This window comes from Anopheles darlingi, chromosome 3 (assembly GCF_943734745.1).
Source record: "Anopheles darlingi chromosome 3, idAnoDarlMG_H_01, whole genome shotgun sequence".
Classification (NCBI taxonomy): Eukaryota; Metazoa; Arthropoda; class Insecta; order Diptera; family Culicidae; genus Anopheles; species Anopheles darlingi.
The window spans coordinates 40,985,274-41,003,852 of NC_064875.1; the positions used below are offsets into that span (position 1 = coordinate 40,985,274).

The 18,579-nt window shown below is 47.7% G+C and overlaps 9 protein-coding genes across 9 annotated transcripts; 7 read left to right on the forward strand and 2 right to left on the reverse strand.

Annotated features, from left to right (window-relative positions):
- The first annotated feature begins 4,455 nt into the window (after positions 1-4,455).
- On the forward strand, positions 4,456-5,429 carry LOC125958357 (brachyurin-like). The gene is made up of 3 exons (XM_049691638.1): positions 4,456-4,691; positions 4,767-5,163; positions 5,250-5,429. Exons 1-3 carry the CDS (start codon positions 4,456-4,458, stop codon positions 5,427-5,429), a joined length of 813 nt encoding a protein of 270 aa, XP_049547595.1.
- Positions 5,430-5,725: 296 nt separating this feature from the next.
- Positions 5,726-6,728, forward strand: LOC125958353 (brachyurin-like). Its single transcript, XM_049691634.1, has 3 exons — positions 5,726-5,979; positions 6,055-6,463; positions 6,549-6,728. The coding sequence occupies exons 1-3, from the start codon at positions 5,726-5,728 to the stop codon at positions 6,726-6,728; spliced, it is 843 nt and encodes a 280-aa protein (XP_049547591.1).
- A 491-nt stretch (positions 6,729-7,219) lies between these two features.
- LOC125958349 (collagenase-like) lies at positions 7,220-8,253 on the forward strand. Its single transcript, XM_049691629.1, has 3 exons — positions 7,220-7,539; positions 7,608-8,004; positions 8,077-8,253. Exons 1-3 carry the CDS (start codon positions 7,220-7,222, stop codon positions 8,251-8,253), a joined length of 894 nt encoding a protein of 297 aa, XP_049547586.1.
- Positions 8,254-10,108: 1,855 nt separating this feature from the next.
- LOC125958350 (chymotrypsin-1-like) lies at positions 10,109-11,133 on the forward strand. Its single transcript, XM_049691630.1, has 3 exons — positions 10,109-10,425; positions 10,494-10,890; positions 10,954-11,133. Exons 1-3 carry the CDS (start codon positions 10,109-10,111, stop codon positions 11,131-11,133), a joined length of 894 nt encoding a protein of 297 aa, XP_049547587.1.
- Positions 11,134-11,462: 329 nt separating this feature from the next.
- LOC125955507 (chymotrypsin-like) lies at positions 11,463-12,534 on the forward strand. Its single transcript, XM_049686641.1, has 3 exons — positions 11,463-11,976; positions 12,047-12,288; positions 12,358-12,534. Exons 1-3 carry the CDS (start codon positions 11,463-11,465, stop codon positions 12,532-12,534), a joined length of 933 nt encoding a protein of 310 aa, XP_049542598.1.
- An 841-nt stretch (positions 12,535-13,375) lies between these two features.
- LOC125958351 (chymotrypsinogen A-like) lies at positions 13,376-14,310 on the forward strand. Its single transcript, XM_049691631.1, has 2 exons — positions 13,376-13,826; positions 13,895-14,310. Exons 1-2 carry the CDS (start codon positions 13,376-13,378, stop codon positions 14,308-14,310), a joined length of 867 nt encoding a protein of 288 aa, XP_049547588.1.
- A 185-nt stretch (positions 14,311-14,495) lies between these two features.
- On the forward strand, positions 14,496-15,398 carry LOC125958354 (brachyurin-like). The gene is made up of 2 exons (XM_049691635.1): positions 14,496-14,743; positions 14,828-15,398. Exons 1-2 carry the CDS (start codon positions 14,496-14,498, stop codon positions 15,396-15,398), a joined length of 819 nt encoding a protein of 272 aa, XP_049547592.1.
- A 71-nt stretch (positions 15,399-15,469) lies between these two features.
- LOC125958355 (collagenase-like) lies at positions 15,470-16,368 on the reverse strand. Its single transcript, XM_049691636.1, has 2 exons — positions 16,127-16,368; positions 15,470-16,058 (listed from the first exon to the last, which is right to left on the reverse strand). The coding sequence occupies exons 1-2, from the start codon at positions 16,366-16,368 to the stop codon at positions 15,470-15,472; spliced, it is 831 nt and encodes a 276-aa protein (XP_049547593.1).
- A 249-nt stretch (positions 16,369-16,617) lies between these two features.
- LOC125958356 (collagenase-like) lies at positions 16,618-17,502 on the reverse strand. Its single transcript, XM_049691637.1, has 2 exons — positions 17,288-17,502; positions 16,618-17,215 (listed from the first exon to the last, which is right to left on the reverse strand). The coding sequence occupies exons 1-2, from the start codon at positions 17,500-17,502 to the stop codon at positions 16,618-16,620; spliced, it is 813 nt and encodes a 270-aa protein (XP_049547594.1).
- Positions 17,503-18,579: the final 1,077 nt, after the last annotated feature.

Sequence of the window (18,579 nt, forward strand, 5' to 3'; positions counted from 1 at the left end):
TCGCACTTTGTTGAGGACTATTAGGTACACCCCAAAAAGGACCTCCGGATACCGTTACAAGTTCTTTCGAAAGATTGTTTTTGCCGCCAATTGTTCATAAAAGCGGTCGCGCTTGACTGCACTGGGATGATGGAAATCGATTCCATTTTCCCTCGGCACCATCTCGGTCCACAGCATAATCAACGCCTGGGAGCTAAATCGACGCGGTACGTGTTTAATGGGACTGCCATTCGCTCTGTCCCGGTCGCTGACTAATTAATCTCTACGGGAACAGGAAGTTTATCGAGACAAATATTGGCGAATCTCGGAGAAACTTTGTAACACTGAACGGCTGTGGAGTGGAGCGTGCCACGCACCACAAAGGCACCATTAACAGCATGTGCTTGATAACGATGCGCAGCGCGATATGTCGTGTATGTGTTTGTTATAAAACTACTAAACGTAGTTTGCGTTTCTTGCCAACCGGATATCGTCCCTCTCGTCCATGGTGGATGTTAATCGGTAATTAAAACGCGCTATTGATAGTATTATACTTATCATCTTTCTTGTTCAATAGGCGGAGTCCTGTGTACCCCTGGGTTAACAGGCACACTAGGTACGCCAGGAATGTTCGTCATTCGTCGGGTTCGCAAACCAATTTTGTTGCTCCGATCTCCAATATTTATTCTGCGTCAACAAACGGGCAACCTTCAACCTGGTATATCCTGTATCTTGCTTGCTCGTCTCGCACACCAGCGCTGTCCGAATGGCGCTTGAATACCGACGGATGGCCTCAGGAGAGTAAAGACAATTGAGTAAGCTGCAGCAGCTTCAACAGCAGCAGCAAGTAGAAGGCGAAAAGATCGTTCCATTTTGTCCAGTTTCAGCGGCCCTTCCTTCACCAGCCGAACTCCAACCGTGGGACCATTGTGCTGTTTCGAGAACGGAAAATGTACCGTCCTGGGTGTAATGTTTGTCGAAGGGCAAAAAGGAAAACAAAAATTGCTCCTCTTTATTGAAGGAAAATGGATGTGGAAGCTTTGTTTTCCTTGGGATGCAATTGTTCCGTGCGCTAGACTCGGACTCGGGACTCGAAGAAGGTTTACGGTAACATGGGCACCACCATTTTCAGCCCCAGGCTTCGACACGTTCGCAACGATTTGCATGAACCAGAGGCAACCAGTAAAGTGGAGTAGAGGACGGCGGTGACGAAGGTTAGAGCCAAAGCGTAGCCTCTGGTAGCTTTTTATTTGTGTTTCATTTTATTCGTCTTATCAGCTGAGTAAGCTCAACACAAAATGCTGTTTTTTGGAAGTGCGTTCATTGTTGGGTGTTGGAAGCGATGAATGACGATTCGTTCTATTAAAACGTTCAGGTCGTGTGGAACAAGTGAGCGAGGCGGAATAAAAACTCGATGGTAACGATCGCAATAACAAGATGTACAAAGGGTCTAATCGTGAGCAAGATGCTTTAATCGCATACTGATTTTAACAGAAAATTCGTGGGCTCCCCATTCATAACTAACAAAGTCTGTGTTTATTTTCTGTTACAGAGAAATTGGGCTAAATTGTTTTACAGATCAAATTAGGTCCTTGCTTCTTACAGCACATCACAAATTAGAACAGAACAAATTAGATCTTCTTTTGGAAAACAAACAAATGAGAAACCAACTTAATTTGATAAGATTACTCAAACAGAAAACGATATTATTCTACCAAATCGGTAAAAGTATTAATTGTTTGAGCCTCAGCAGTTGAAGGAACTAGCAAATATTAAAGTTTAGATTTGGATGTAGTAATCATCGTCAGCAATAGCAGTACATTCTGAAAGTTAAGACGGTTTCCAAAATTTTGAATTATGACTTAACTAAAAAACAAAATTTTAAGCACTGTACCTTGTATCAAATGCGGTTCCGAGAAGGCTACAAGCACAATAGAACAGCTACACTATCTAATCGTTGCCTAAAGCTATTCTTCGTGCGGGGAACATCACAATGTTTGAGCACGTGTAGACCACGAATTCAGAAGTGCAGAGGGAACCTTTTAACAACGTGGGATCTTATATCTTTGGCATTACTTCTGAAATGTGCAAAGTATATACCAAGCTAGTTAAATCCAAGCTATATTTTTTTAGAAAGAATTGTGGGGAACAATGTTGGGTAAAAGAAATTGCGAGCTCAAAAAAAACATGTTACTCAAACTTATCGTGTTAATTGATCAATACAAGTTTGCTATGTTTGGAAAGAATAAACGTTATTTCAGTGCCTTTACTTGCCATTACTTAAGTGGATAGATGTTGCATCGTTTGTGATGCAAAGTGTTGAATTGCCGCATTTTTTATGCAATTTGATCAACCTTCAATGACCTCGTTATGAGCGGGGCCTGTTCAGAAATGTCCCATACGAAGCGTGTATGGTTCACAGCAACCACACGCAAAAGAAGCATGTCCATTCAATACCTACCCCAAACAATTTGGCAAACACTACGGGGTATTGACGTGCCAATCCGGTTTGATTGAACGAAGGCCCAAAACAGTTGGCAGAGTAAATTGGTGTTGATTGAGTTCACAATTGGGGGCTGCTTGTGCGTGTCCTTTTATACGTGGTTTTCACCTCCGGCGTTTCTCGTCTATGAGTGAACAACGAAGAGATTACGCTTTGTGACCAGATGGCCATTAGGTGGACCCATGCACGTTTTCCAACAGCAGTTCCGCGGTGTAGTTTGATAAGACGAAAGACGGGTAAAGCTCAGGAACGTGTCAATAGCGAACGATCGGGTGGTTGCAGCTGACCAGATGGGAAAGTTGCAAGACAACAAAGTGGTTTTCTTGTTGCATTTCTCTCTCGTCGTGCATTTCACTCTTGCTTCAGTGCATTGCAGATGCCAATTTGATGCGCCCGGTTGTGCAATCTATTTCCCCGTTTATTTGTTTTGCTCTCGTTTAAATTAGTGGAGAATCCATTCGACCATCAGTTCTATTATAAAGCAACAACTTTTATCATGCAGCCCCACACTTAATTTAAGCAACAATTTTTGCTTTGATTTTCTAATTTAATCATCTTAAAAAAGTCATATCAAATTGTCTAAGTTAATCAAATCTTTATCTAAACTTATATTAGAATCGAATTTTTTTGTATTTCCTTACGAAATCGTTTTATTTTCCGTTTTCAAAAAAGCGTCAACTGGATTTGGCTTTTCGAAGTATTAATTGTTCAAACTAAAGTCTTCTAAAGTCAAACTAAACTAAATGCGTAAAATGTTAAAATTGCCACGATGAACGGTACTATTTTACCAATACTGAAATAATGGAGTCACATGTGAAAACTGATAGTGAAAGCTTACCAAAATTAATATAACGTTGTCTTTCCCTAATTTCAAATTGCCAAATGTTTGTTTAAATCCGATAAATATGTATGTAACACAATTTAACACCACAAACAGCAATATTGAATGCTCCCTTAATAATATTGACGTATGAAATATTACTATTAAATGCGAATGCCATTTTTAGCGAAGAAATATGTACTTAAATTTAATTATGTAAAAAAATGTAAGTTCCGCTGTGTGCAAGTAACTACTTGGGGGGCTTCTAAAACTAATTATATGGTAGCGAAAACAGCTAACACAACAAACGATAATCAAGCAAACAGCTTTAGACAACGAATGATAATTGGTAGCGATATCGATGGTCAACCGCGTTACCGTACCCGCATAGCTGTTTGTTATATCCACAAGCGAACGCATCCCATTTTTCATATCTCCAAACCAAACACCCATGGGGAGGATTGGGTTTATGCTGGTTACAGATAGCCCCATAGTTGACCAACAATCATTTTGTTGGTTTCTGGTAGATTTACTAGCAGAGATCGCGTGTGTTAGTCGAAGTACATGTGCTTTATTGCAATGGCACCCTTTGTGTATCAAGCACTACAATCTAAAACAAAGACTCAGAAAAGTTCCAACATATCACAAACAATGTTGATTAAGGTTTCATTACAATTTTTGAAGGAAGAATAACTTTTCTATCTGTTGGTGAATCAAATCCAACACCGATGGCTTAATGTTGTTGCAAAGTGCACCGCTAGTAGACAATCTTTCCGTGGCAATTTATTAGCTGTCGATGCCTCGAGTCACGGGACTATACAGTCAGATTACTGTATAGTTATGATTCGATTGTGTATGTGCTAGATATTCGCTATGTACATCCATAGGCATATCCGGATTCCTACTTTTTGCAGATGCATCCCAGGACATGGCACATGCGACAGCGTAGCTCATATTTCATATAAAAGAGTAACAAGATACGACGATATGAAAGCAGAAAATCTGTTCAATCATAGCCGATTTCTGTTATCCCCGTTATCGATCCCTCTAATCACACCATTGGCTTATCTTGTTGCGGAATTCGTACATTCCCGGGGGGCCAGGCACCGTTCCTGGCACCGTGCGAGCTCAGTGGTTTGTTATCCAGCGAACAATGAAGAAGCATCTCGTCGTAGCGGTAGTGCTGTGTGCAGTAGTGACGTTAGCCAGCGTCGTGCTTGCCATCGATGGTCAACCCGGTTCACGTATTGCAGGTGGTGATCCAACGGATCCGCGGGCCGTACCGTTCATCGTTGGCATCCTCATCTCCGGCTCGAACCGTCATGCCTTCTGTGCTGGCATCCTGATATCGCAAACGCACGTCCTGACGACGGCCAGCTGTGTGTCTGAGTAAGCATTTCATCCATGTGGCCATGTACCCACAGGCTGGTCACCAATCAATAATTTTCACTCGTCACATTCCAGCCGACCGACGTTGACTGTTCTGCTGGGGGCCTCAGATATGACCCGCATCCAGGAGTTCATCGGTGTGAGTAACGTGCTCATCCATCCGAACTACAGCTCGCTACTGAACCGGGACGATATTGCGATCGTAACGTTGGAGCGCCCGACACCGCTGACCGAGTACATCCAGATTGCCAATCTGCCTCGCTGGTCGCACGTCGGTAATTCCTTCAACGGTTTCGGTACCACGATCAGCGGTTGGGGTAATACGGGTAACCGTGACAACGAACCGGTCCCCATTCCGACTCTTCACTCCATCCGGACACCGGTCGTGACCAACCTGGTGTGTGGACTGTCGCATAACTTCATCCGGGATGATCATATCTGTACCTCCGGGGACAACGGTGGTCCGTGTGATGTAAGTTCCAGGAGATTTCTAAGAAAAAGATGGTCCAAGATTGGTTCGAGGTCTTTATGATTGTCTTTATCGTTTTGGAATCCTAGGGAGATGATGGTGGACCAGTAACCATCACTGAGGCCGGCCAACCCATCGTCATCGGTATGCATTCGTTCCACTACTCCGGTCTGTTCGGTTGTGATCGTGGCCGATCCGCAGTCCACATACGTCTCACCAGTTACCTCAGCTGGATCGGTGCCAACTCGGACGCAATCATCAGCACGTAGTCCACTGGTGGGGGATCGTGAACGGAGGGGGAGTCATTGTGAAGTGCGTCATTGTGCGTCGAGAAGCTATCGGCATCGGACTAAGAGTGTGGCTTATCGCAGGCAATAAACAAAGAAACACGATTATCATGATATGCAACGATGAGATCGGATTTTTGGGTTTATTACGGCTTATCCTGGGGAAATCCTAGCGGTTATTGAGACTACCCCACCGGTAGATGAAGGGATCACGGTCTCAGGAGTGGGCAGTTCAGTGCGTACGCTCGCTTTGGGTGCATCGAGATCCGAGATCCAATATGCGTTCCTCGTACGGCGTGATCGTCCTGTTGTTTGCGGCTCTCGTGAGCTGCTCGCTGATAGTGAACACCTTAGCCGTCGGTGACGATGGTTCCGGAGCCGTGAGCCGTATCGGCAATGGTCAGGCGGCCAGCCCAACACAGTTTCCCTTCATGGCCGGTATTCTGATAAGTGGATCGAACGCACGTTCGTTCTGCGGTGGAGCGCTCATCTCGCGCCGTTTTGTCCTTACTGCGGCGGCCTGTGTCGTTGGGTAGGAACGCCAGAGGCCCCTCTGGTCCCAGAGTAGCATTTTCGAACATTCTCTAATTCTCAATTCTATCTGTAGCTCTAACACCTTCACCGTCCTGTTGGGGGCCACTGATATGACGCGTATCGAACAGATCATCCCGGTGCTCAACATTCCATCGCACATCATCGTCCACCCTGGCTACAGTGCCTTGTTGAATCGCGATGATATTGCGCTCCTTCAGCTGTCCCAAGAAGCCAACCTGACACCGACGGTTCAGGTAGCGAACCTACCGCGTCGTTACCATACCGCGTTCACCTTCAACGACTGGCCGGCAACGGTGACCGGCTGGGGTAATACGGGCAACCGGGATAATGAACCGATCCCGTTGCAACAGCTGCTGTTCGCGGTTGGTCCGGTCGTGTCCAACTTTGTCTGCGGCATTTCGCACAGCTTCATCCGCGATGGCAACATCTGCAGCTCAACCGATAACGGTGGACCGTGCAATGTAAGGACTGCGATCGCAGACCAATCTTTAGAGAGTTTTAACTTGTCTCACTCTACCTTTGCCTCTTTTGCCCCTTTTCTAACAGGGTGACGAAGGTGGACCAGTGTTTGTGACGGAAGGAGGTGAAACCTTCATCATCGGTGTCCACTCGTTCCACTACGATGGGCTATTCGGGTGCGATCGAAGCCGATCGTCGGTCCATACGCGCGTCACCGAGTATCTGGACTGGATCCAGACCAACAGTGACGTCGTGATCCGGGATTAGAATCAAAGAAGCGATTGGAAATAAAGACTTGGAACTTATTTCGTGTTGCGGTTCTCTAAATTTGATGCGATTTTAAACCCTAAAAGCCCTAATGTATGGCTACCGTGTGTAACTTAGTGCATGATATCAATCAGATATCAAAAATCCGTGGAAGGTCATCGAGAATCGCTTTATTCGGTACTGCCCTCTGACGTCTGTGTGACCGTTCAATCTGTCCACCCCCGTGTCACGGTTTCTTCGGTGTCACTTATCTTGCTGGTGGATCGAAGAAAGCAAAAGGCGGGTCAGCTTATCGTGGTTCGCAGGGTTCCAGGTGTCGGGGGGTCCAACGATAAATCTTCACAAAAGATTTTGGCGACGTGTGGGGTTAAAGCCTGCGCAAAATCTAATCAGCAGCAGGTGCACCGTGCGCCATTTTGGAGCTATAAAGTAAAAGACGCACGACCGTGACTAGTCTAGTTGCCGTCGCTCGAAGCAACGAGAAGGTAACCATGAAGCTGTTCGCTGTGCTACTATTAGCTACCGTCGTGCTGGGAGCCGCCTACTCCGTACCGGTTGATCCACAGACGGTCGATTGGTCCACGGTGAGGACGCTGGATCAAACCGATGCGATTCGGGTACAATATGGCCTGAAACCGCTGACGGATGATGAGGTACGCTCTTCCCGGATTTCCGATGGTCAGATAGCTTCGGCGACTCAGTTTCCGTGGGCAGTCGGTGTGCTGATTTCGGGCACTTCGTCGCACAGCTTCTGCAGTGGTGTTTTGATCTCGCGTCGTCATGTCCTTACGGCCGCTGTGTGCATCTCCGGGTAAGTTTCTCAAGTGATTCGGATTATCGAGAGTTCTCTTTTTGCTAACGGAAGACATGTTTTCACAGATCCAACACCTTGACGGTTCTACTGGGAGCCTCGGATATGACGCGTGTCGAGGAGTTCATGGGAGTGTCCAACATTCTGTCCCATCCGAACTACAGTTCGTTCTTTAATCGGGACGATATCGCGATCCTTACGCTGTCTGGCGAGGCTCCGGTCCGGGATACGATTCGTCCAGTGGATCTGCCACGCCGCAGTGACGTTGGTAATAGCTTTAACAACTGGGCTGCCTCGACCGCTGGTTGGGGTAACACTGGACGCCGTGAGAACGAGCCAATTCCTATCCAAAACCTACACTTCACTGTCGACTCCGTCAACTCTAACTTCGTGTGCGGATTGTCGCACACCTTCATCCGGGATACTCATGTTTGCACCTCGACTGACAATGGAGGACCTTGCAATGTAAGAGATGGGAGAGAGGTTTAACTGTGACTTGGTTTTTATACCGTTTCGTTTTTTTTCCTTCTTTGATAGGGTGATGAAGGTGGCCCAGTGACGGTGAGTGAGGGTGGCCGTACCTTCCTTATCGGTATTCACTCGTTCCACTTCTCTGGACTGTTTGGATGTGATCGTGGCCGATCGGCCGTTCACACGCGCATTACTGAGTACCTGGACTGGATTCAACAAAACTCCGATGTAAACATCCAGTAAAACTATCTTCCTCTGCGAGCTGCAACAGTGGCAATGGCTCAGGGAGGGCTTTGGGTGCAAACACTCCTGTGAGTTAAAGTGTGTGTGTTTATTGAAATAGGTGCAAACGTATGCTCAATTCGTTAGCTTCAGTCTATGGCTATCAAGTTTGAGACATACAACTTCGAGAAAGACTAAATAAATTGAAACTTTTTTCGTTCCTTAACATTAGGTATAACTATCGAATCTGTTTTTGAAAGAAGACGAAAGGGGAGAATGAGACAAATGATCATTTTCATAAATTCATATCGGCTTATGGTCTCCTCCCTTACTTCCTTATCGAGTCGCTCGCTTTCAACGAGCGTTGTTCCACTACTCCAACCTCTATCGGCTACCTTGACTACCACCAAGCAAACCAAGGTGACAGGTAGAATGAATTTACGACAGCTCACCATTATGTTAGTCAGAAGGGTACTATTTTAAGCAGTTTTTTTCAAAATTGATTGAAATTTCTGATATTAATTATTTTGAAGGCTTTTGATAATTAACAGTATTATCAACAGTTTGTAATAGGTGACACCAACAAGCAATCGACGATCATTTTAACTTCAAAATGTGATACGGTAACGCTACCTTTAGATCGCGTCAGCGAAAAGCTTTGAGTCTTTAAATTTAATGCTTTGACCGTAGCTAACGCGTTTATTGTGCAGCCCCCATTTCTTACAACAATTCTACCGAGAAGAATGAAAATACCTTGGACACTGGAGCCTTAGCCTTTTCTGAAAATTAGCAAGTACTAGTAGCCGGAAAATGTAGAATCAAAAATCCACGGTCTGTCATGCAAGAAAGGGCGATGTATTAGCCTATAAATTTTGGATATTGTTGTTTCTAGTATAACAAGTACAGCATAAATCATTTTATTGGACGCGGTTGGACGCGTTTGTTATGGTAATGGCAGACGCTGAAAGTTTACTCATTACTTCCAGATGAATAGACCCTGAGTGATTCCTTGACATCATGGTAGAGTTCCGAATTGTGTGGATCAACGGTATCCGCATTTATGTCAAAACTAAATGAGATCGATCGGAACTGATGACCGGCTCTTCTGTACCATGTAAAAAGCGGACCATTGGAACCGAAAAGCATCGCTGATCTCGATATTCAAAACATAGGATAAAGAGATCACAAAAACTATGCAAATAATGATAATGGCTCCAAACATTCCTATTTAACTTACTGTAACAAAAACCAACACCACTTCCACCAATTCCGATTCCAGTAAAATATTCCACCAAACGTATCAAATCTTTTCTGAATGGGCAGCGTAACGTAATTTTGTCATTTTTTACACTTTTTCCCGATTTTATAATTTATGAACTACTTCAATTTATTGACTACCCGTTTAACAAAATGATCGCCCAAGAAAATATCGCACAATAAATAAATATAATAAACACTTCAAGCTCAAGTTGACGTTCACTGTACATTGGTAAGAAAAACTCACCAATACATTCGTAGTGATATGCAACGCAATTCAGCTCCTGCAAATTATAACAGGAAGCAAAATGGACAAGCCTCTGGCAGCGATGTAACAGAATGCGCTGTTATTCGGCAAATTCCCGATACGTCACTCGGGCCAGACCCTCTCTTATCTGAGATGGAAGAAACTAGAATCGCGGCCCATGAAGGCCCGTACGATCGATAAGGTTTGTCGGGCTACCGGGCCAGCCTGTAAAACGAGTCATTTTTAACATGTCTATCGATATCAGTACCCCGCCGCTCTCGGCCAGATAAATGCGTCTGCAAATGGGAAATTGCCGAACAGTTGTATCCGGTCGTTGGTCGATAGTTAAACGTCTGTTTTAAAACGAACAGCATGCGAACGCTACTGCTTCTTGCTGCCGTCCTGCTACCGGCAACGGTCTACTCGTTAGCCGTTGATCCGCGTGCGATCGATTGGTCCACGGTGAGGACGCTGGATCAAACCGATGCCGTACGTGCGGCTCAAGGACTTCCACCACTCACGGAGGATGAGGTACGATCGTCACGCATCGCTGATGGCCAGATAGCTTCGGCGACACAATTACCCTGGGCAGCCGGTGTGCTGATCTCCGGAACCTCTTCGCACAGTTTCTGCAGTGGTGTATTGATCTCGCGTCGTCATGTCCTTACGGCCGCTGTGTGTATCTCCGGGTAAGTTTCTCAAGTGATTCGGATTATCGAGAGTTCTCTTTTTGCTAACGGAAGACATGTTTTCACAGATCCAACACCTTGACGGTTCTACTGGGAGCCTCGGATATGACGCGTGTCGAGGAGTTCGTTGGAGTGTCCAACATCCTGTCCCATCCGAACTACAGCTCGTTTTTCAATCGGGACGATATCGCGATCCTTACTCTGGATCGTGAGGTTTCAATCCGGGATACGATCCGTCCAGTGGATCTGCCACGGCTTAGCCAAGTAGGCAACAGCTTCAATGACTGGGCTGCTACGTCCGCTGGTTGGGGTAATACTGGACGTCGTGAGAACGAGCCAATTCCCATCCAGAATCTTCATTTCGCCGTTGACTCCGTGACTAGTAATTTCCGGTGCGGATTGTCGCACACCTTCATCCGGGATACGCACATCTGCACCATGACCAACAATGGAGGATCGTGTAATGTGAGTAATAGTGGGTTTTGGGGATGTATCTGCTGATCTAACATCAACCACCATGTTTGACAGGGTGATGAAGGCGGTCCGGTGACGGTGACCGAGAGTGGCCGTACCATCCTGGTCGGTATTCACTCGTTCCACTTCTCTGGACTGTTTGGTTGCGATCGTGGCCGTCCATCGGTGCACACCCGTATCACCGAGTACCTGGGTTGGATTCAACAGAACACCGATATCGTTATCGAGCCCTAGCTGATGACCTTGAAAGCAATATCCGGTGGTTTGAAACGTGGAATCGAATAATGGATAGATTTCTGAATAAAGTATTTCTTTTCTTCTTATCATAAGCACTATGTATGACGTTACCTGTCAGGTGTTTTTGGTTGGTTGTTTGTGTTCTGCGTCAGCCGTAACAAAAGCCAGGCTCAGTACATCCGTTAAGCTAATGTGTTTTCCACCTGAGGCTTGGATTTCAATCGACTGAGCAGGTGTGATAAGATTAGCGTGGATTGATTAGCAAAACATGTTATTCTATAAATACCATAACGCAACGTTTAATCGCGGGCTACCCTCAGTTCACGATGAAGTCTCTATCAGTGATCGTCTTGTTGGCAATCGCCGTTGTCTCTGTGCAGGCAGCCATTACGCGTCTCGAAGACATAAACTGGGCCGAAGTGCGACCTGTTCAGGAGAGTCCACTGTTTAAGGCGAACCATGCAGCGAACGGTGTGGCACAACTGCTGGCCAAACTTGACAAGGTGCAAGCTCTACCACCTCCAGTGAAAGGCTCACGTATCAACAATGGCGTCGTTGTTGGTCCAACCGATATTCCGTACATTGTCGGAGTGCTCGTATCGGTTGAAGCCGGTACCTACTTTTGCGGTGGAGTACTAGTCTCACGTACCCATGTCCTTACCTCCGGTACCTGTGTCGAGGGACAATCCTCAATCACGGTACTACTCGGTGCGAGCGATATAAGCCGCGCACAGGACTTTGTCCTCGTCGATCATGTTCGAGTGCATCCGGATTTCAGTTCTTTCTTCCAGTCGAACGATCTGGCCATCTTGACACTTTCGCGCGCTCCACGATTCAGCGGTGAGGATCGAACTAGGCACGCGATGAATTCTGCCAACGGCAAGCAACTTACATTCCCGTTCCCTTTCAGATCAAATTCAAGTCGCCCGGCTACCAAGGCGTTCCCAGGTTGGTGAGTCATTCAACAACGTGTGGACCACTATCAGCGGATGGGGTGAGACGGCCTCGAATACTGGTGAGGCGTTGCCAATGCAGGAACTTCGTTCGGTGCGTTCCCAGGTGATCACCAACTTCAGCTGCACGATAAGCTTCCCGTTGTATCTGCGTTCATCCAACGTTTGTACCTCGTCCGATGGTGGTGCACCGTGTGTGGTAAGTTTAGCAGCGACTCGTAATGCACCTTTGGTAACGTGCTCTAACGACGAGTATTTCATTTCGTAGGGTGATGAAGGTGGCCCCGTGACGATTGTAGAGGAAGATGGTGGATCGACGGTGATCGCTATCCACTCGTATACGTACTCTCGAGGATGTACGCGAAGCTGGCCGGCCGTACATACTCGTGTGACCGATTATCTGAACTGGATCGAAATCTACACCGGAGCCAACATTCGTGCGTAAGAAACAAGTCGCAGGATGGTAGATTAATGTAGAAATATACGTAGCCGAGCTCAGATGAATGTTTAACTCCAAGGTCGTTTCCTTGAACGCACGCATGGTCAATTGTCAAAGGACGCGATTAGCAGCTTTTCGTTCAAATCACAATTCTACAATCCTGTTGTAGACAACACAAACCATCACAGTAGGCAAGTTCCTGTCGATTTTTTTATGTGACTCAATTTACTTCCAAAAGACAAAACATCATTCTTGGTCAGTTGTCCTAAAAACTATTTTCTTGAGAAAATTCTCGAAAGTCATGTTCCAATAACCTAATTACATCCTACCTTCGAAGGTCTAGAAATGTCTGCCTAACTGCCTGATAAAGTAATGACATAGATAACCATCAATTGACCCATACGGTCTATAATCGACAGTAATACAGGCGTTGACTTTCTTGAAATCCCACAAATCACTTCGTACAATCTTCTTATTTGCTTCTATCTTACATATAAACACCTGTTAAAGCAGGTGCCGCAGTAGAAGCTTTGCAACTTCACTTAATGGGCTTATCTCTTCAGCTACCCCCCACGGACGTAAGCAGATTATCTTTGTAGCGAGAAAATCAGGACAGAAAACAACAATACTTTACACAGGGGTTTGCGACAAATCATACCTTGCCAGGTCATTGTTTTTGTGCGTCGCAACCCTATAACTCTCAGAGGGCCAATACTTTCTGCCATATCACCCCTGATAAGCTACCGATTGGAAGTCCCCGGTCGATAGTGTTCGAGGCTCTTGGTATTATCCAAACCTGCCCTGAACTGCGAGTCCTCATTGCGCGCCTATCGCTTGAGCTAGTAAGATGTCCAAGTGCTCCGTGGTACTGTTGCTGGTAGTAACGGCCATCGTTGCCACCATATCGGGTGAGATCCGTTCCGTCCAGGATGTTGACTGGAGCCGCGTTCAGCGGTTTTACGATCGGAACCTTGACGTTCCGGATCGTCGCATTAACAACGGTGTAATCGCCACTCCGACCGATGTTCCTTGGGCCGTCGCACTGCTGATTTCGCTTACGTCCGGAACCAACTTCTGCGGTGGAGCACTGATCTCACCGACACATGTGCTCACTGCTGCGTCCTGTGTCAATGGTCAGAGCGCGTCCTCGATTACGGCTATGCTAGGTGCGAGCACCATTGCCACGACGTCCGACTTCGTACCCGTGGCGCATGTTCGCGTTCATCCGGATTACAGTTCTTTCCTAGAACGCGATGACATCGCCATCTTGACGCTGTCCCGTCAACCGCGCTGGAATGGTATGTACTCCTACTGTAGCTCATTTTAGGACATCTTTTCAAGTTCTTCCGTATCCTGCCTTTTACAGATCAAATCCAAATCATTAATCTACCGCGCCGTATGTACATTGGTCACTCGTTCAACAACTACGTCACTACCATTTCCGGCTGGGGTGAAACTGGCACTAACACCGGTGAACCACTGCCGATGCCCAATCTGCGCTTCATCCGCAGCCCCGTCATCACCAATCTGAGTTGCGAGCTGAGCTTCCTGCTAACCAACATTCGCAACACGCACATCTGCACCTCGACCGATGGTGGAGCACCGTGCATCGGTGATCAGGGTGCGCCGGTGACGGTGACCGAGAACGGTGAAACCTTCCTCATCGGTATTCACGTGTTTACGGCTTCGCGTTGCGAGCGTGGCCGTCCGGCCGTCCATGTCCGCCTAACGCAGTACATGAACTGGCTCCAGTTGAACACAGATGCCGTCATCCGCGAGTAGTCAACAGTTGATAGCAGCAAGGCGATGAATATACCCTATTGTACTCCAATGACTGTTCCCTCAGATATATTGGCAATAAAAGCATTCGCAATAGTCCCTTGTTCAAGCGCATCTTATCTGATTGGATATTTTTGGACACGGCTTTAAAGATCAATCCAGTAGCGCGTCTTGTGTCAGTGTTCATCATGGCTTCGAAGTGGACAAAGCTAGTGCTTCTACCAGTGGTGCTACTCTGCACACTAGCTTGCCAAACCAGCGGTAGTCCACTGGCTGAGGAACCTCAACGGCGCATCCTCAATGGCGTCGAGGCGAGTCCAACGGATATTCCGTTCATTGTTGGCGTGCTGGTGACGTTTCCTTCGCGGACTTACTTCTGCGGTGGAACACTGATCTCTCCCAGGCACATTCTCTCCTCGGCTAGCTGTGTTGATGGGTAAGAATACGAGCGCTACAATTCCCGATAACCTGTTTAAATTTTATTGTGCGCTAATATCGAATACTCCTTATACCGGGGTAGCTATCGTACCATTACGGTGATGCTGGGAGCGTACGATATGACACTGGTGCAGGATTTCATCACCGTGTCCTCGGTGGTCATTCACCCAGACTACAGTAACTTCTTCGAGTCCAACGATCTATCCATCCTGACGCTATCCCGTCCGGCGCGACTTACCGATCGTGTTCAGGTGGCTCAACTACCGAACCGCCTGTACGTGGGTCATTCCTTCAATAATTACGAAGCCACCATTGCCGGCTGGGGCCAGACGGGTTCGAACACTGGCGAACCGGTACCCGTGCGCCGATTGCTGTACTTCCGCACTCGAGTCATCACTAACACGAGCTGTCTGGTGAGTTTCCCGCTCTATCTACGCTCGAGCAACGTCTGCACCTCAACCGACAACGGAGCTGCATGTGTCGGTGATGAAGGAGGTCCAGTGACGGTCACCGAGAACGGACAAACGTTCCTGATTGGAGTGCATTCGTACAGCTTCTCACTGGGCTGTCAACGTGGTTGGCCTTCGGTACATACCCGTGTCACGGAATATCTCGATTGGATCGCTAGTAACTCCGATGCGGTGGTACTATGAATGCCCCCTCCGTGTTATGCCGCAATAAGAGAAACGCCAATGCATACTCAAGATGCAGATCGCAGTTTTATTCAATAGTCATCCCGTATCACGACATCCGAATTCGCTCCAATCCACTGCAAGTAGGCGGAAAGGCGAGTGTAGACTGCGGCCCTGCCTGCCTCACAGCCGAGCACGGAGTTAAAGGAGAAGACACCGATCTGCGTGGTGATACCATCCGCATCGACGATCGTCAGAGGAGCACCATTATCACCAGCGCACGGTGAGCTCACCGATCCGTCCGTGCACATGTGCTCATCGAGAATCGTATTGGTTGGTAGGTTCAACCGACAGGCCAGATTGGTCAGTACCTCGGCCCGTCCGAAGCGCAGCTCGCCCGAATTACTGATACCCGAACCGAACCGTCCCCAACCGAACACGGTACCCTGTTGACCGGCGAAGGAAGCCTGCACCTGACGCAAATTCGGTAGCCGAATGGGACGTATACGTTCCGTGAAGCTGACACTGCGTGGTAGCTGACCAAGCGCCACATCATAGTTTTCACCATCCTCGATGAAGCTCGAGTGGAGGATAAACCGTTCAATCAGCAACCGTTCTCGGCCAGTTTCCGCGGCATCGTCCACCCGGAGTCCCCCGAGGTAGGCAAAGGCTGATGTTGCACTGGAAATGATGGCAAGTCGAACAATCATTCAGCTTTAGAGCGTTGTTACAACGTCACATCTAGTTACCTCTGGACACAGCTAGCCGCGGTTAGGACGTAGTTGGCCGATACGAGCGATCCGGCACAGCGACCCGTGAAGATAGACGTCGAGTGTGTTATCAAACCGACGGCGTAAGGGAACTGACCAGTTGAGGCAAGCTCTCCACCAACCACACGGCCTCTGGTCGGATACACGGTGACTGAGACTACCGAATCTACCGCCAGAATCGACAGAGCGATCGTGGCGATCAGCAACGGTGTGGACTTCATGGTCGTTTGGTCCGCAAGCGATTCGATCGTACTACTAGGAGTACCGCGTACTGCGAAGCGGATTATATACCTGTATCCTAGCCCTGAACAAACTCCAGCTTGATAAGCCCCAAAAACACGCCATACAAGCTTCTAGACTGATCCCCCTCTGATAAAGCTCAAAGCCGTTTACAAGCAGATTAGATTAGCTGGAAGTTGCATTTATTTTCCAAGCATCGGTCCATAGAATAGGCTGGCGGTACTGTCGGTTTAGGCGAAGTTGTCACGGATCTCGACGTCCGAGTTCTGTCCGATCCAGGTAAGGTAGGAGGACATGCGCGTGTGAACGGCAGCACGGCCCGATTCGCAGCCCAAGATCGAGATGAAGGAGAACACACCGATCTGCGTGGTAATACCGTCGGCATCGACGATCGTCAGCGGAGCACCGACATCACCCTGGCACGGCGAGCTGTTGGCACCGTCAGTGCAAACGTGCGCGTCGTCAATCGTGTTGGTTGGCAGATTGATACGGCAGGCTAGCGTCGTGATGACCTGGGCGCGACCGAAACGCAGCACATCCGAGTTGGTGGTACCCTCACCGAATCGGCCCCAACCGATAAACGTTGCCTGCTGGCCGGCGAAGGAAGCCTCAATCTGGCGCAGATTCGGCAGCCGAACTGGGCGGACACGTTCGCTGAATGGCACCGGCAGTGGCAGGTGAAGCAAGGCGACATCGAAAATGTCAGGTTCAGCTTCGTACTGCGGATGGATCTTGAAGCGGGCTGCATCTATGGTGATGCGTACCTGGCCCTGCTCGGTCGCATCATTGATACGCACACCAGCGAACACAGCGACAGCACTCGAGACTCTAAAGAGCACAAATTTAAACCATGTTAGATCACGATACCACTTGATCAACGTTAGGGCAGGGATTGCTTACCCAGAGACGCAACGGGCTGCAGTCAGAATGTAGTTGGCGGACACCAACGAACCGGAGCACTGGCCTGTCAGCAGGATGTTGATACGCGTGATCAGACCGACGGCGTAAGGGAACTGACCGACGGCGGCAATATCGCCACCCACTACACGCTGTCCGCGTGGAATGTTCGCCGAAACGGCGACCAGCAGCAGGGCGAACACGAACAGCGATTTCATCTTGCAGGACAGCTCCGTTTGAACTAAACTCGGACTGGCCGAAACGTTGGCTTTTTAACCATTTTGTCTTCGCTCGGTTGAGCGAACCGCACCGTACTCGCCGTGTCCAAGGTACGTCTAGGATGTCTTATCGTCACCGCCTCGACGCTGATAAAATGTGATCGCGCCTGCAGTCGCGCGATGTGCGTAACTTAATGGATGGATTATGTTCCGATAGAGCGGATAGCCGACTTTAAGCGGCACGGTAAGTGCGTGCAAGTGTGACGCCATCTTTGCATACCGAAATCGCGACATTCCACGCACCTGGCCCTGCAGGATACTCCATTACATCTAGTAACCGGAGTGAACATCGCGCTATGCACTGAATGTGTCCTAGGCAACGAGGACTTTAAGGCGCAGAAGGTTTGTTTGGGTTTTTCCAATCAATCCAAGCAGTTGGGCAAAACGTGCGAGGTACTATCGCATGGCACCTGCAAGATGGCGATAAAAAGCGTACTACGAGCGTACTTATCTCATTGGCAACCGATTCCAATGCTGATAGCAAATAATGCGAAGCTCCAAATTTTGATTAGACAAAACGTCTGCCACCCGTGTCAGCGTGCAGCTTGCGACGCGGTAATTCAGGATCGTATGACGATAAGCTTCCCCAGGGGCAGGTGTTTGATAGGAGGAAGCATTTTGAAATGACCGCTTGATAAAATGCCCAGAAGTTTGTTATCAGGGAAAAGGGTAGTGTACTCAGATTACGGAACGTCTTCAGCGTTTCAATCCGGTATATTGCATACCTATTGGGCGTACGAAGAGACATGAATTACGGGGACTTGTTTTAAGGTGCATGGCCACGATAGTAACTTTCACAGTTTCGAACTATTGTTGGCTTGCATTTGGTGACTTGCCATACTTTATTTCAGACATCAGAACATGATAGCAACAGTGTTTTGCAGCTCTCAACGCCCATTCGAACAAGGCGTACCCAGGCGTATCCATTTACATCACATTTCTTGATCCTGAAGACTTCTACAGAAACCACAAGGTATGAAATAATTCCATTTCTACCCTGATTGTGCCACCAAAGAC